Source organism: Elephas maximus, chromosome 3 (genome assembly GCF_024166365.1).
Source record: "Elephas maximus indicus isolate mEleMax1 chromosome 3, mEleMax1 primary haplotype, whole genome shotgun sequence".
Taxonomy (NCBI): Eukaryota; Metazoa; Chordata; class Mammalia; order Proboscidea; family Elephantidae; genus Elephas; species Elephas maximus.
Window position 1 is genome coordinate 172,114,764 of NC_064821.1, and position 15,008 is coordinate 172,129,771.

Below are 15,008 nucleotides of genomic sequence, written 5' to 3' on the forward strand. Positions count from 1 at the left end.
GCTAAGTGGGCCACTTGGCACTGGATTGGAAAATGGTTGGATTCTTCCCTCTTCATTCTTTCGTAGCAGCCCTGTGGCCAGGGCAGACTGAGGTGTTTTGAGCTGGGTAGGAGATGGGGGGTCCTTATGCAGTTAGCATGGACTCTCAGGCCTTGGGGTCCAGAGAAGAACTGAAGGAGGTGTCAGGAAGAGAAGACACACCAAAGACAAATATGGAACTGGGTCCCGAAGTGAAGAAGCACCAATAGCATTGGCCTGCCCTGGGCTGAGGAGGGGATAGGGTCTGGAAAAATGAAGCAGGGGAGGAATGGGAGAGCAAAGGGAGGAGCATATCCTTTTGTAAAAGTGAGGAGAAGTATGAAAGAGCAACCAGAGTAGGAGCAGAAACAGAAAATGAGCAGAGAGTGAGGAAGAAATGGGCCCATCCATCCATGTCCTGGGGTTCTGGGGCAACTTGGCCTCATGATGATTCTTTGGGCGCTTCCAAAGCCCCAACTGGCCCCACAGGAATGAAAGGAAGGCCTGGACAGTCTTCAAAAAGGATCTCAAGTGCCTCTTACTCAAGAGGCTGGATAAAGAGATGGACAGAGAGGTTGGAGTTGGGTGGGGGGTAGTTGAAATGGAGAGACTCCTAGACCTCTCTTCTTGTATCCCAAGTGTAAGACCAAGCCCACGAGGGAGGAAGGTCAGGAGTTTTTAGGGTAAGTATAAGTTTAGGGAGCCCTGGTAGTGCAGTGGTTAAGAACTCAGCCATTAACCAAAAGGTCTGCATTTTGAATCCACCAGCCACTCCTCAGAAACCCTATAGGGCAGTTCTACTCTGACTCAACAGCAAAGGGTTTTGTTTTGTTTTGTTTTTTAATGAGTTTAAATGTTGGTGGAAAGTGCCCTTGCCTGGGTGGTGGGGAGACAGAGGGAACAGAAGAAACTCATTTCTGCCAGCAAGCTTTCTGGCTGTAGTTTCTTATGGGGATAACTGAAATTGCAACTTGGTTGCAATTTATCTACTCCCCACTGATTCCAGGCCTCATTAGGACCCTCTAAAGAGCTGTTTTCTAGGCCTGTCAGCCTCCCTGGTTCATATATGGTGGACTCTGTGGGCAAGCAGAGGCCAGAGAGGAGAGTGGGAAGCACACCGAGCTCTGGGCTGACCGGAGATCACTGCAGACACAGAACCGGATGACAACCATTGAGGAGGGGTCACCAAACCACTGCTGGGCCTTCCACACCAGGGACCAAGGAGAAGGCTGCCAGCCAATTTCCCCTCCTCCCTTTTATTGAAGCTGGACAGGTTGAGATAAAGGAGGCTGCCAGGAACCAGTCTCAGGGCTCTGGTCTCCTGCCCCCAACCCTCACCTGCAGCAGAGGCTGGTTCTTAGAGGCTGTGAGGGTATCAGTAAGACCTCAAGTAAGATCCCTGGGTCCAGGCAGTAGACAAGAAGCACTTAGCTCCTGACATCTGGGGTTCCAGCAAAACGAGGGACAGAAAGCCACTGAAAGGGCTGCCCAGGTTTCAGACAGCTGATGCCTGCTCATCCATCTTCTCAAAGCTCAAAACCCAGAATGATTGGGGAGGGGAGTTGAAGGAGGAGGAAGAAGAAGGTCCTGGAAGCCAGAGATGGTGGAAGAGGTGCTGTCCAGTTCGGGAGTAATCAGGTGAGGGTTGCTTACTGCTTTTCCACGGCTCCTTGCTCAGCTACGCTCTCCTGGCTGGGGCCCTGGCTCTGCTCCTGGCTCTGCCCATGCCACGGAGTCTCCTTGAACACAAACCAACAGTTCCCGGCCCACAGGAAGAAGTTGATAAAGCCAAAGAGCTGCAAAGACATCAGGGGGAGTTTGTGAGAATACTAAGGGGGACTCTGTGAGAACAAGAAGGGGGGAGCTCCTGTGTGTGTGTGCACGTGCGCACATGCACTCATGGGTGTGGCAGGAAGAGACACAGAGGACTTTCAAGAAAGACTAAAAGAAAGAGAACTGGATAGAGACAGGGTTCCAGGCCATCATCCACTAAAGGAATCTCGGGTTAAAGCGTCTAACTCTGTTCCTGCATTTTGCAAAGCATAGCAAGGAGCCAAGAGCCAAGACCCCACGTGGGGCCCTGTTTGAGGCACCTTCTGCAGGGTGGGTGTGGCTGGAACTGTCCAAGGTGCTCCTTCTGAAGGGCCAGGGACCCAGCCAGGGCTATATTCAAATATTTATTCAAAACATTTAAAAACCTATCAGCAGGAGTTGCTTAAGAGGAAGTGTATTAATGTCTGCAATTAACTTTGAAATGCATTAAAAATAAGATGGATTGATGGATGGGAAGAGGCAGGTAGGTGTGTGATAAAGCAAGTCTGGTAAAATGTTAATGGTATAGTCTAGGTGGTGAGTACGTGGGTGTTCACCGTCAAATTCTTTCAACTTTGCTCTATGTGTGAAATTTTTCACAATAAAATGCTGGGCTCCAGCAAGGTCCAGAAGACTGTTTAGTGTGTAGCCATTAAACCCTTCAGCTGCTGGGCTATGGTGAGGTTCAGGCTCACCAGTGCTGGGCTGAGGTGGCTGGGATCATTGGGGGCATTTAAGAAGCTCAAGGCCTCAGCTATTTACAAACTGATACGGAAATACTTGAAGATTTTAATAACTGGTATAGCCAAACATGTGCATGCCAGCTGGACCCACCACTACCAGGAAGGCCCTTTCCAGCCTGGAGGACTGAGCAATAATGAGCCCCTTCTCACTTACTCTGGGCCTGCTCCCAGCTTTGAGCTCCTGACAGTGCTCCTCCTTCACATGCTCACATGTACACACACACACACGAATGCACACTGTAAAGCAGGCAGGAGGAGCATGAGCATGCCTGGAGGAAAGGAAAAGAGAAGGGAAATGGGAAGCCAGAGTGCAGAAGGAGGAAAGAACAGGAGGCCAAGTGGCTCTCAAGTTCCCCCCATCACATAATGTCTGATCAGGGTCTGCCAGGGTCCAGCAGCCAGCATCAGGTGCAGGGAACATCAGCTCTGGGGACATCCTCTCTGCCCCTCTCAGAACCTACTAGCTGGAATGGGCCTGGGCAGCTGGGATAGCACTGCCTCCCCCAGGCCCCTGCAGAGCCAGAGGTCTCACCACGGAGATGTTGGCCAGGCCCATGGAAGGCGTGGCCCCCGCACTGCACACAGCTTCTTCTCCGTGGCACACAGACATAGCTGCAGTCAGGCTGGATGGCCGGGTAGCCCCCTTGATGTCGGTCAGGCCCTTGCCCCAGGCAGCTGCAGCTACCAGCCAGAAGAAGGTGAAGGAGACAGTCACGCAGAAGTCCTAGTAGGAGCAGAGGGACAGGAAATGCACTCACAAAGGGCCCCACAAGCTGCTACTTCTTTTGGAACTGCCGTAATGCACTAGGATCCTGGGGTCCCAGGACAGCTGCCTCTTCCCAGCCTGCCCAAGACCTAGAGCCTCGGGAGCCCAGATCGACCTGAGTGTTTACTGCCACCAAAGGAATCCTGACTCTCAGCCCTGCAAACTACGGTTAGGCAAAAATGTACAAGGACATCTGCTGGTCAGCTTCACTTCAAAACCCAAGTAGCCTAAACTTCCAACTCTCCCCTTCCAGCCTTTCCTTTGATCACCATGGCTGAGCTGTAACTGGTGACAGAGTGAGGGCAGACTTCAGTGGACAAGTGGGGTCCTCTGAGGCACCCCTTGCATGCCTGGGATAGGAAGAGAGTAAAGGGGAATATTATTACCAGCTAACACTTATTAAGGCTGCCTATGTACTTTTTTTTTTTTTTATGTACTAGATACTTTACATGTGTTATCTCATTTTATACCCCCAAACCACTATGAGGAAGGTACTATTTTTATTCCCATTTTAGAGTTGAGGAAACTGAAGCTTTGAGAAGATAAGTAATATGTGCAAGATCACATAGCTAGTAAGGGACAGGTTGCGATTCAAAGCCACACAGCCTGACTCGAGAGCCTGTTTCTCAATACTGCTATTGTGCCTCCTGAGAGCAGGAGGAGGTTGGAGAGCAGGAGGAGAAATGGGAGGTTGGTAGGGGCAGAGTCCTGAGAGTTGGGACTTTCACTGGCATGGGGAACTGTGGGAGCCACAGCTCCTGAAGGGACCAACAGCAAAGAGCTGGCAGGGAGATTTAGGAGGTTCCAAATACGAATGTCAGAGCCCAGGAAGGCTGCCATATTTGTCCTCCCTAACCTGCACTCCTGCCTTCCCAGCTCTGCCTTCAGTTCCAGAAGGAACATCCTCCCAGTTTCTCTGACCTGCCCACTCACCACTAGCGGGAAGCGCTTGTTCTCCGTGTACAGCTTGTTGAAGCGCAGGTAGAGGATAAGAGCGGCCATAGTGTAGAAGAAGGAAAAGATGCCCAGGGTCACAAAGAACTCAGCGGGGGCAGAGAAGTCCCCCATGAGGTGCAGGGTCTTGGAGGTGGATTCATCATCACAGAGGGGCATCTCATACTGGACCCGGTTCAACCTGCAGGCAGAAGGCGAGGCCATGCTGAGCTCAGGAAAGGCCGCTTCCTGTGGAGGCAGGGGGCCCGTGGAGTAGTCCTGTACTAGTTCTGACCCTGAGACTCTTTCAGAGCCAAGGGGCAGGAGTACTTAGGGAGTAATGTTTCTTGATGGGCCCTTTCAGTCAAGACAGGATCCTCACAAACTCTCTGGGGATTCCAGTCAAACCCTACATCCTCCTCAGCTGCCACCCGACACTTATCTATCCTGCCCAAGTATTTCCAGGGCCCTTCAGGTCACAACCATAATATAGTCTATTTCTGGAAGTCAAACCACTATGCAGATGGGCTTTGTTCTGTCCCCTGGGAAAGCAGAGGCCTATGATCCCTGCTGTTGGTTGTCTATGGACTGGAACATTATTGTAACAATGATCTATCCATGTTTCCCTTATGTTTTTCCCTGGTCAGTGTGTCTGGAATTCCTAAAGTGAAGGAAGGACCTAAGTCTTATAATTCTCTTTGAATAGGGAGTAGCACACAACAAATAGTCTTTAGACTTCCAGAGGTGGAGAACCAAGCAGGACCTGCCAATCCAGTGAGAGAGGCTGTGCTGGGTCAGAACAAATTCCTGCTCACCTGAAGGGATAGCCGAATGCAACAAGGATGGAGCTCACGTCCTTGGCTTCGTTGTTGCAGCGAACCGTTGCTCCTGTCTCCCCGCTGTAGGAGCCGCAGGACCCAAAGGCGAAAATAGCAAAGAGCTGGGGGAGAGTAAAGTCCCTTTAAGAGTCAGAAGTCCTCAGCGGGCCAAGATAAATTCCCTCGGTACCACCCCTGACTCTCAGCAGGGTACAGATATGGGGGGAGAAGGATTCTCTTTAATCAAGCTCCTGCTGGGCAGGAACCCATGGCCTCCACCGGTCTCCCAGCCTCAGGCTGCTGTGTTCACTGCACAGGCTGCTGGGCCAAATGGCCAAATGAATAAGGTTAGCAATAAGTAGTGCCCGGGAAGGAGATGAAGTGAGAGAAAATGGACAGTTTCCAGGTCTTTCCATTGACCATGATATTGAGAACCAGATGCCCTTAAGATGATGACTAACACAAAACCTCTGCCAAGTCGAGCTTTTGGAAACTTCTAGCTTAAAACTAGACTTGGATTTCCTCCCCAAGGGAGAAGCACCCCCAGAAATAGCATCCTCTGCACCGGCGTAGATCAGGCATAACTGGAACAATTTCTATTTCGCCTTCGAACCAGCCATCGAGTCTTGTCATTACCTTGTGGCTTCCTGCTTCAGTACTGAGAGTGTAGCTGGAGGGGACAACTTCTGCCAAGCTTTTAGAGGGACCAACTGGCAGAGGCCACATTGCTGCCCCACGGTACTGCCAGCCTAAGTCCTCTTCCACCCCAAAGGCACGTTTCATTCTGGTGGCAGTGCTGACCAGCTGGGCCAAAGCTGACAGTCCTGGCTCAAGCCCAGAGAAAAGTGCCCTCCACTTGCCTTATCAGTTTTCTACTATTTCCTTACTGGTGTTTCCCTCAGTAATCTGTTGATGGTGCCATTTCTCGATGTTAAGAACCACAGGCATTTCAGAGCACTTGACTTGTTTTCCTCTCCACCTTTCAACACATTTCACTAAACCTCCCGCCTTCAGTGAAATGAAATTTTCTCACTCGATGGCTTTCAAATTTCTTTGGTTAGGAAAGGAGATGACAAATTGGAATCCATTTATCCTCCCACATTGTCAACCCCGGCCCGGTTTCCTGTGAGCTTACCATTGGCTTGTATGCAATGTAATCACTCTTACTTAGCAGTGAGCTTATTCTGTATCATTCACTTTCTATATGTTTCTCTGTGACTCAGCATCTTGGACATTAAGCACCTAGAAGACAGTTAATCTACATCCCAGTCCTGTATCCAGTGAAGAGAATAGAGTTGTGCACATATTATTTTGCTAATGCTTGTTAGTATTATGGAGTAGAAAGAGACCTGGATCAGGAGTCAGGAAATCTGGGTTCTAGTCCTGGCCCTGTCACTAATTAGTTGGGTGGCCTCTGATATCAGTCCCTTCTCTGAGTCTTTTCTCACCTGTAAAATGAGGGGTTGGGAGTAGATAATCTAGAGCCCTTTTCCAGCTCTGGAAGTCTTCCATTCTTTGAGGGTAATGTGCTCTTGGCTGGGCCTGCCAACAGCTGTGCTCTGTCCCTGGGTGGTGTCTGCCTTGCATCACCTGGTCTGGCAGGTCTTCTCCATGCTGGAGCCACTGACCCCTCTCTAAAGGTCACAATTGGTACCTCTCTGTTCCTAGGAGATTCATTCCATACCATTGAGGATTCTCCCCATTTTTAAAGCCATCCAGGAAACCTCTCTCCAGTGCCTGAATAATGGCCTCAATGAACTTAAATCTCGAGGCTGCAGTAGAACCCTGTTTGCTCATCTTTTTAACAGTTAGAAGTCACTCAAACCCTTTGCTCAGTTACCCTTTACATACTCGTGGCATAATAATGGAAATTCTCTAGCTCTTCCTTATGTTGTTGTTAGGTGCCATCAAGTCAGTTTCGACTCACAGCGACCCTATGTACCACAGAATGAAACACTGCCCGGTCCTGCGCCGTGCTCACAATCATTGTTATGCTCTCACGCTGTTATGCTGTTAAGCTTTTCCTTATAGGAATTCTCTCCTTCTCTCTCAGCTCTGTGCCTCTCTGATTCCTCTTGGAAGTTCCTTTATCCTTCTTAGCTTCTGGTGCCCAGAACTGAACACAATTAGGGTGTCACATTCTAGGAAAGGCAGCACGGCTGGATATATTTTTACATGTTGGCAATGAGTCAGTGAATGGCTCCATAAACGTTCCCTAAGAAAGTAGGTATTTCTAATTTGGAGAAGTGAACAGTCAGCTACGGAGTTTTCTCTTCGTTAACACTCTTTTGACAGGCACTCCTGAGCATCTACAGAAAGAATATTTACTGAGCATCTACTATGTACCAGGCATTGTTCTAACAGTGAACAAACAAGAAAAAAAGTCCCTGTCCTCAGGGAGCTCATATTCTAGAGGTGCACTATCCAATATAATAGCCTCCAGCCACCTGCGATTATTTTAATTAAATAAAATGAAAAACCGAGTTCCTCATTTCAAGCATCCGACAGTCGCACGTGACTAGCAAGTACCAAACTGGACAGCACAGATGACAGAACTTTTCCATCATCTCAGAAAATTCTACTGTGTCTAGATGATGACCTTGAAGTTCTAAAAGTCCTGAGCCCTGCTTTCCGATTCCTCAGATGGCAGATATACCCATAAGAATACACTTTAGTATTATGTGTATTCTCTTATATTCTGATTCTTTGAATGTCAGGAACCTTGGATAACTCTTTATTATCCAGCATATATTATTAAATCTGAACATCACTTAATCAGATGGTGCCAAATAACAGACAGTTTGCTATACCAGGGGAAGAAGGGAAAAATCTGAGGAGAATTTCACAGGTTCAGACAACAGCAGAGGAAAAAGGATCTCAGAAATTACCAAGTCCAACAGTCTCATTTCACAGAGATGTAAACCGAAGCCCCAAAAGACTAAGCGACTTTCCCAAGGTCACATTTGGCTAATGTGAGAGCCAGGCTTAGGATTCACATCTGCTGACTCCCTGTCCGCTGCTCTTTCCACATCATTCATTAATTCAACAAATATTCAAATACTGGTGCTGAAGACACAGAGATGAATCAGACCCAGCTCCTGCTCTCAAGAGTTCACATCCAGAAAGGACAGTGTCATGTTAAAACAAGCAAACAAAAACAAAAGCCTGCATCACAATTATTAAGGTTAAAATAGAGAACTCTACCATGCACGGCAAGGATGGAGAAAGTAGCTCTGTGCCTGGGACACAGGGGCAGAGAAGGATACCCTTGCTGAACCCCCTCCACGATTTCTACCCCTCCACCTTTCGGCATCAGATTTGGTTTCTTCCCTAACTGTGCTACGTGTCTGAGCCACAGGGAAGAGAGGGAAAGAACTGAAACTACCCTTGTCACTAACCACAAGACTCTGAGATAAGCAAACTGGTCATAATGAACAGAAGCCAAGGAGAAGGTGGGGGCCCGGGACAAGGAGAATCTCTGGAGTTCTGGTGCCCATCAGCCTTCCCCTTCTTGGACCTGCATTGCTAGGGACTGGGTGTAGGGGGTGGTTCAGGCATGGCCACCTCAGCTCCTCCCCCTCCTGCCTCTGCATCTCTTTGGAAAAGGTGTCAGAATAACCTTCCCGGTTTAAGGATGAGGCTCCACTTTGATGCTGACTAGTCAGTCTTGAGAACTCTAATACCACCAGTTAGTGCAGGGTACAGGGAAATTCTTTTCCCACAATCATCCTCTAGGTTTTATGGATTCTGATGGTGTTCTTTTACCTTCCCCATGCTGATTGAAATAGCTCATTTTCATCACAGAGACCCCAGAAGCAAACATGTAATGTTGGTGCCCCAAAGGTGAATTGTTGATCAGGGGCACACCCAGTTAAAGACAATATGACTTACTTATAAGCAAATGGGAACAAGAACAAAGTAACCCAGAAGATTCTTTTGTACTTTATCATTAAAGCAAGAATTTGGCAGTGACATTTGAATAATCTCACTGAACAGTTAAGTTTAGCTGGACAGCCTGCATGGGGGCGGGGGGAAGTGTTACTAAGGATCAAGGGGAAGGAGAGGTTCAGGAATAGGAGGGAAGGGACCCAATGCTTACTGAATACCTTCTGGAGTGCCAGGCTTCCTGTGATCCTCCTGAATGTTCCCTAGGGCAGATGCTTTACAGATAGTTCTTCCTGTAATCCTCCCAGTGAGCCTGTGAGATAGGTCTCAACCCCATTTACAGGTAAGGAAACTGAGGTCCATAAAGGCTTCATCACTTACCCAGGGTTCCATGGCTAGAAAGCAGAGGTGGCTGCATTCAAACCAAGGTTCATCTGACCTCAGAGGCAGCCTTTTTCTTTTTTTTTAAAAAAAACTCATTCTCGAATAATTGAGCTATACCCATCCTACTTCTTTAGCTTAGTGTAGACTTAGCAAGTCTCTAAAATTGGAATCGAGGGTGAGATTAGTGAATTTTTGAATTAAGAAAAAAACCTCTAAGCACCTGACTAGTAAAATAGTAACATTACCTCCTTCTTGCAAGGATTCCAGTAAAACCTTTGCTTTTTGATAATAATAGCAACAAAATTTTCTGATTACCATTACAATCACTACAAGATTTGTGTGTGTTTGTTTTTTTCCTTCTCCAGTCAGAAGCACTTGATCCCTCCAAGCAGGAAATGAATTAAATGACATTTCCACTGTTATTTCTGGTGCTAGTCCTCATGTACTTTAATGTTAGCTTTTTTTTTATCTGCAGAGATTCAGGACAAGTGAAACTCATGTCCCCTGAACCCAGGCTGTGAGGATGACAGTAAGAACAAACCATGTTGCCTTATGATGCTACCCTGTGAATGAAGACTGAGTTCAGAGTCTGGTCCAGGCCCCAGGACTTAGCATTATCGAGAGAAAGGGGCTTTTGTTTTACATAACCCTTCTCTAAGAAGTCAAGCATCAGAAAAGTCAAAGAGGTCTTAGCTCTTAGGGCATCAGTGCTGACCCTGGGACAAGACTGGATTATCTCCCTGCACATTGCTTTATGCAGCCTTTATAGAAATATTGGATCTATTGATAAGGAGGAGGGTGTGGGGGAGGGGAGAAAAAGATGGAAGGATTGAAGAAGGAAGCTTTTCAAAATCTCTCCAGGGAAGATGACTCCATGGTCTAATAAACTCATTCTTTCCCTCATCCTTTAACAATCTTTTTCAAATTTCTCTTAGATCCATTTGTCTAGTTTAATGATAAAATTATACTATTATATTTCAGGTTCTGTTCCTCTAGATCACTCATGGTGGTTCAGCTAGTTCTGGGTGCCAGTCACTTGGTGTCTTAATATCATTCTTATACGGCCACCTCTCTCACTCAAGTGGTGGGTCAGAACAGGTAGTGGGGGGCCATGAAGGAGCTCACTTAGCAGTCAGTCCAACTGCTCTTGAGGCAGTAGGGAGAGTGCAAAGTCCCTGCCAGGTCCCAGAGTTCCCATTTGGGCACTCTCAGGCTGGCCTGTAGCCCCAATCAGGGCCTCAGATACCCAGAGATAACCCTGAATGCTCTATTGCCCCTGAATGCCAGATCTGATGATTCTCGTTCAAATCACAATTTAGGAATTGGTGACACGCTGCTAACTCCTGTCTCCAGTGAGTTCAAAGCCCTTTAGAACGCAGTTCTCCTCAGCATTAATGGTAACTTATTCCCAAGCTGAATTCTGTACTGAGGACACCTGAAGTTATTCGCACACCATTTGTGGGTAGATGGTCTAGCTCAAATCTCTTCTGCCATAGTGCACTAAATGCTCACAAATCTTTATGATTTGAAAGAGTGACTGTATCTGTCCACATTCCTAATTTACACCCAGGAAGCCTTGGGCTCTGGGAAGGACAGGGAGCACACCAATGTCTCAAAGTACTAGTGAGGCAAGGAGATGCTACTTCTCCTAGAGAGTATAGGGGAAACTGAGGCCCTGGATGTAGTACCTTCTTCAAGGTCACAGGGAAGTCTTAAAGTAGGGCAATTTTGTAGCATTCTAACCCATTCAGGGAGCCCTGGTGGCACAGTAGTTAAGAGCTCGGCTGCTAATCTAAAGTCACCAGCTGCTCCTTGGAAACCCTATGGGGCAGTTCTACTCTGTCATACAGGGTAGCTATGAGTCAGAATCAACTCAACAGCAAGGGGTTTGGTTTTTGATTTAACTCATTTAGAGCATAAGAGGATTCTACAGATATCCTCCCATTTGGCTAATGAGGAAACTGAAGCCCAGAGAAGCGCCTTGCCCAAGGTCACACAGCTGGAAACCCAAGGCCCCAGATTCCCAGCTCAGTGTTCTATCTTACTCTACCAGCCACATACTAGCTGCAGTGTGATTTTTTAAAATTTTTTAAATTTCTTTTATTTAATCCTAGAGTCATGAGCTTCATTCATTCCTTCACCCACTCCGTCACTCAATTATAGGAACCGAGATTACCCAGGTAACCTCAACAGGGCAACAACGGAGCATCAGGATCCTGCCCTCTATGTCCACTCCCAAGATAAGCCAGGTCCCGGTGGGTTTGGGGGTAGGATGGCTTCCATCCCCTGCCTCCTTCCCTTTTTTGCCCCCTGAGGCGTCCCTCACTTCGAAGCGTGGACCTCGGTCCCCCTGGTCGCCCTCCTCCCCCTCCCGCCACCGAGGAGTGGTATGTGCAGGATCAGAGCTCTGGAAAGGTTACACCAGGGTCCTCTCGCCCGGGTGAAATGTGAGCGCCCTGGGCAAAGGCTCCTTGCACATAGAAGGACCGAATCCCGGACTCCACATGCCTGCCTCCTCACGCTCCTGCCACCAAGTGCTGGAGAAGCAGCCCAGACTGCCCCTCCCCCGCCCACCTGTCACCGCCCCCCACCCTTCCGCCGTGGCCCGGCCACAGCGCCCCCACCCCCCACCCGAGCCACATTGCTCCGGGGCAGCGTCACAGCCCAAGCTCCCGAAATAGCCTAAGGCTGGGACAGCCACTCACCCACTGGAGAACTTTGATGAAGCCCAGTGGCTCCTCCAGCCGCTGCCAGCGCAGCCCCACGACCAGGCGGTCCACCTGCGGAGACAGGACCGGGGGTCAGGGCAGTAGGGGGCGCAGGGAAAGCGCTGGGACCCCTCCCCACCAGTCCCACCAGGGGAAGAGAGAGGGACAACGGCTGGAGCAGAGACCCAGGTGGAGAGGGGGCGGTGAGAGCGCCCCGGAGGCGGAGGGGCGCGCTGGACGTACCTGCTGGCGCGGCGACTTGTCCGCGGTGCGGGCCGAGCTCTCCGTAGATGACATGCTGGAGCAGCTGGGCCGGGGTGCAGCGCCGGGATTCGGCTTCCTCGCCGGGAGGCTGCAGGGAGCGCGGTGGGGCTGGGGGCTGCAGGCCCGCGGCTGGGGTAGCGAGCGGGGGTGGAGCGCGAGTGGCGGTCTGCGGGCCGGACTCCGGGCTGGCGGGGTGGGTCGCCGGGCGCTGCTGCTCGCGCTCGCAGAGGCCGCGGCCGCGGCTCTGCCCCGCCGGCTGCAGAAAGCCCCCGAGTCGGATTCAAACTTCTGTCAAACTCCGGAGCGAACTTGGCAGCCGAGTCACGTGGCGAGCGCTTGCTAACCCTCCTCCCGCCCCCTGCGCTCCCCCTGGGCCAAACCTGCGCCTTAAAGGGACCTGTGGCTTCCGCGGACAGCTCGGCCGCGAGGGGCCTCAGGCTCTTGGCCAGAAGCCTGCAGTGTCTGTCCCCTCCGAAGCACGACAGCCGCTCCAGTCCCACCGACAAAATCGGGAACCCTCGCCTGGAGCGCGCAGACGCACGAGTTCCTAGTTTATCTTTCCCCAATTTCCTGGGATTCGAAGCCGCCCTGCGTTGGTTTTTCTCCTCTTGCATACCATAATGTTATTGCTAGGCGCCGTCGAGTCGATTCCGACTAATAGCGACGTCATACTACACCTTAAAGGAGTTTTCCTCAGGCATTATCAGTGTTGAAGGTACTTACCCCCAAAATCGAGGTTCTAAATCTTGCGCTTAACAAATCTTCACGTGCCAGTACAGACGAAAAGGCAATGGGATATAAATTGCTCAATTTTAATCCTATAAATTTAGGTAGCGTTTTAATTTTTGACCACAAAAAGCACCCCCGTGTTATATTAGTAATTTAAGCATTACTATTCATTAACAAATAAATAAATAATAAATTCAATTTCCTTTAGAATGACCGTCACTAAATGAGGGTGGGAAAAAAAACAAAGCTTTAGGAGAAGGGGGTAGGCAAAGAACATAGTTTGTATTGAAAAATTGACATTGTTGCCTTTTGATTAAACTTAAATCAGTCCTTAATTTGCAAAAAGTATTTTTATTTTGCAGGAACCCCTCCACCCCCAGTGGGTAGTCGTGAAAATCACACATGTGCTTTACGGGAGTATAAATGTAAGTAGTAAAAGGTTAAGTTATTTGCCCAAGGACATTGAGTGAGACAATGGGCAGGGGCCAGGAGGAGAGAACGGGACTGTGCTTCCAAAGAATTGGCTTGTAAATATATATCCATCTCATCACAAAGTCATTCTTGGAGATCGCCCCCCTGCACACACACACTTCAGAATGACTGCTTTTTGAACAAACTCTGGCTATTATTAACACAATTCATTCCCCCATTGAGAAAGTGCCTTCCCAAGATTCTCCTGGGGCAAGTGACCTGGGTTGGGATCAGGCCACCTGGACTTGTTGAAGGAAACTTCTCCAGAGGACTTGCTGTACAGATTTAGGCTAATGAAGGAACCGCTGAGTTCCCAGTTCAGCTCTTCATACGTTGTTCTGCAGTCTTAGGTTCCTGTACTGTGGAAAGGGTATAATAATGTCTGTCCTGCTTACTTCATAAGGTCATCATGAGGATGAAGTGGGGTGATGTGTATAAATGCCACACTACATGAATGCGAAATAATACTTACTACCAATGTTTCCAACAGTATGCATACAGAATACAGCACGATCAGAAAAGAATAGAGAATAACACAGCGAAATCCGTAACCCACCAACCAGCCTTGTCAAACTTTAACACTTTTCTTTATTTGCCTCTAATTCATTCTTTAAAGAAGAAAAATTGCATATAAAATCAAGCCCTGTGTGTACCTCCTGGCATTCCCTCCCTCCCTCTTACTCCCTAGAAGTAACCACTGTCTTGTCCTAAATTTTCTTTATCAGTTTCATACACGTTTTCATACTTTTCCTAAACATGAATGTATCTAAAACAATACATAGAAACTCACCAGACATAGTATTGTTTTTTAAATAGTTTTAAACTTTACCTAAATAATATCTTGCTTTAGGTAACCTTCAGCAACCTGTTTTTTCACTTAGTGTTATGTTTATGAGAGTCATCTAGCTTGATTCATGTAGCTTCGGTTCATTTATTTTAGCTGTATAGAATTTCACTGCATGTATATACCACGATGTATTTACTTATTCTCATACTGATGGACATTTAGATTGTTTCTCAATGTGCACTCTTACAAACACGGCTGCATTGACTGTGTACACAACTTTTTGCTTTTTTACTAGACTGAATTTTGAATGTTTTTTTTAAACCACCAATTCTAATAAGAAATACATCATGACCCATTATGTAAATGGAAACAAAAGTTTCACAAAACACTCTCATATTTTCTATTCCATTTAGTACTTTTAAAAAAAATTCTGGACATCCAGACGTAGATCCAGGTTTTGTTGGGTCTAAATTTTATACAATTTGGGGATCCCCTTTAGAAAAAGAATACCAAATTAGGAAGCAGGCTTTGTAAGAAGCTTTGCAAGTGAGGGGCCTTAAGTTTAAGCTTCATTAATTTCAGGGTAGATACTGGTTTGGGTAGACACACTAAATTGATCTGATGATTCACCAATAATGGGTCCCTACCAGCAGTATGATAAACATTGCTCTATACCTAAAAGTGGACTGG

The 15,008-nt window shown here is 48.0% G+C and overlaps 1 protein-coding gene across 2 annotated transcripts; it reads right to left on the bottom strand.

The window, feature by feature from the left end:
- Window positions 1-676: 676 nt before the first annotated feature.
- SYPL2 (synaptophysin like 2) lies at window positions 677-12,428 on the bottom strand. Of its 2 annotated transcripts, XM_049880152.1 has the most exons (6): window positions 12,311-12,428; window positions 12,065-12,139; window positions 5,088-5,212; window positions 4,273-4,474; window positions 3,106-3,297; window positions 677-1,814 (listed from the first exon to the last, which is right to left on the bottom strand). In XM_049880152.1, exons 1-6 carry the CDS (start codon window positions 12,362-12,364, stop codon window positions 1,668-1,670), a joined length of 795 nt encoding a protein of 264 aa, XP_049736109.1. In that variant the 5' UTR covers window positions 12,365-12,428; the 3' UTR covers window positions 677-1,667. The 2 variants fall into 2 exon arrangements, with proteins under 2 accessions (XP_049736109.1, XP_049736108.1); XM_049880151.1 differs by lacking the exons at window positions 677-1,814; window positions 3,106-3,297 and having other exon boundaries at window positions 3,837-4,474.
- Between the last annotated feature and the right edge of the window lie 2,580 nt (window positions 12,429-15,008).

Bases quoted from the DNA above. Each gene is read 5' to 3' on its own strand.
- SYPL2 (XM_049880151.1), bottom strand. From the start codon at position 12,364: ATGTCATCTACGGAGAGCTCGGCCCGCACCGCGGACAAGTCGCCGCGC. The intron at 5,213-12,064 runs GTGAGTGGCTGT...ACTCTCCCCCAG, and splicing joins TCATCAAAGTTCTCCAGTGG to CTCTTTGCTATTTTCGCCTT. The intron at 4,475-5,087 runs GTGAGCAGGAAT...TTCTGCCTGCAG, and splicing joins GCATTCGGCTATCCCTTCAG to GTTGAACCGGGTCCAGTATG.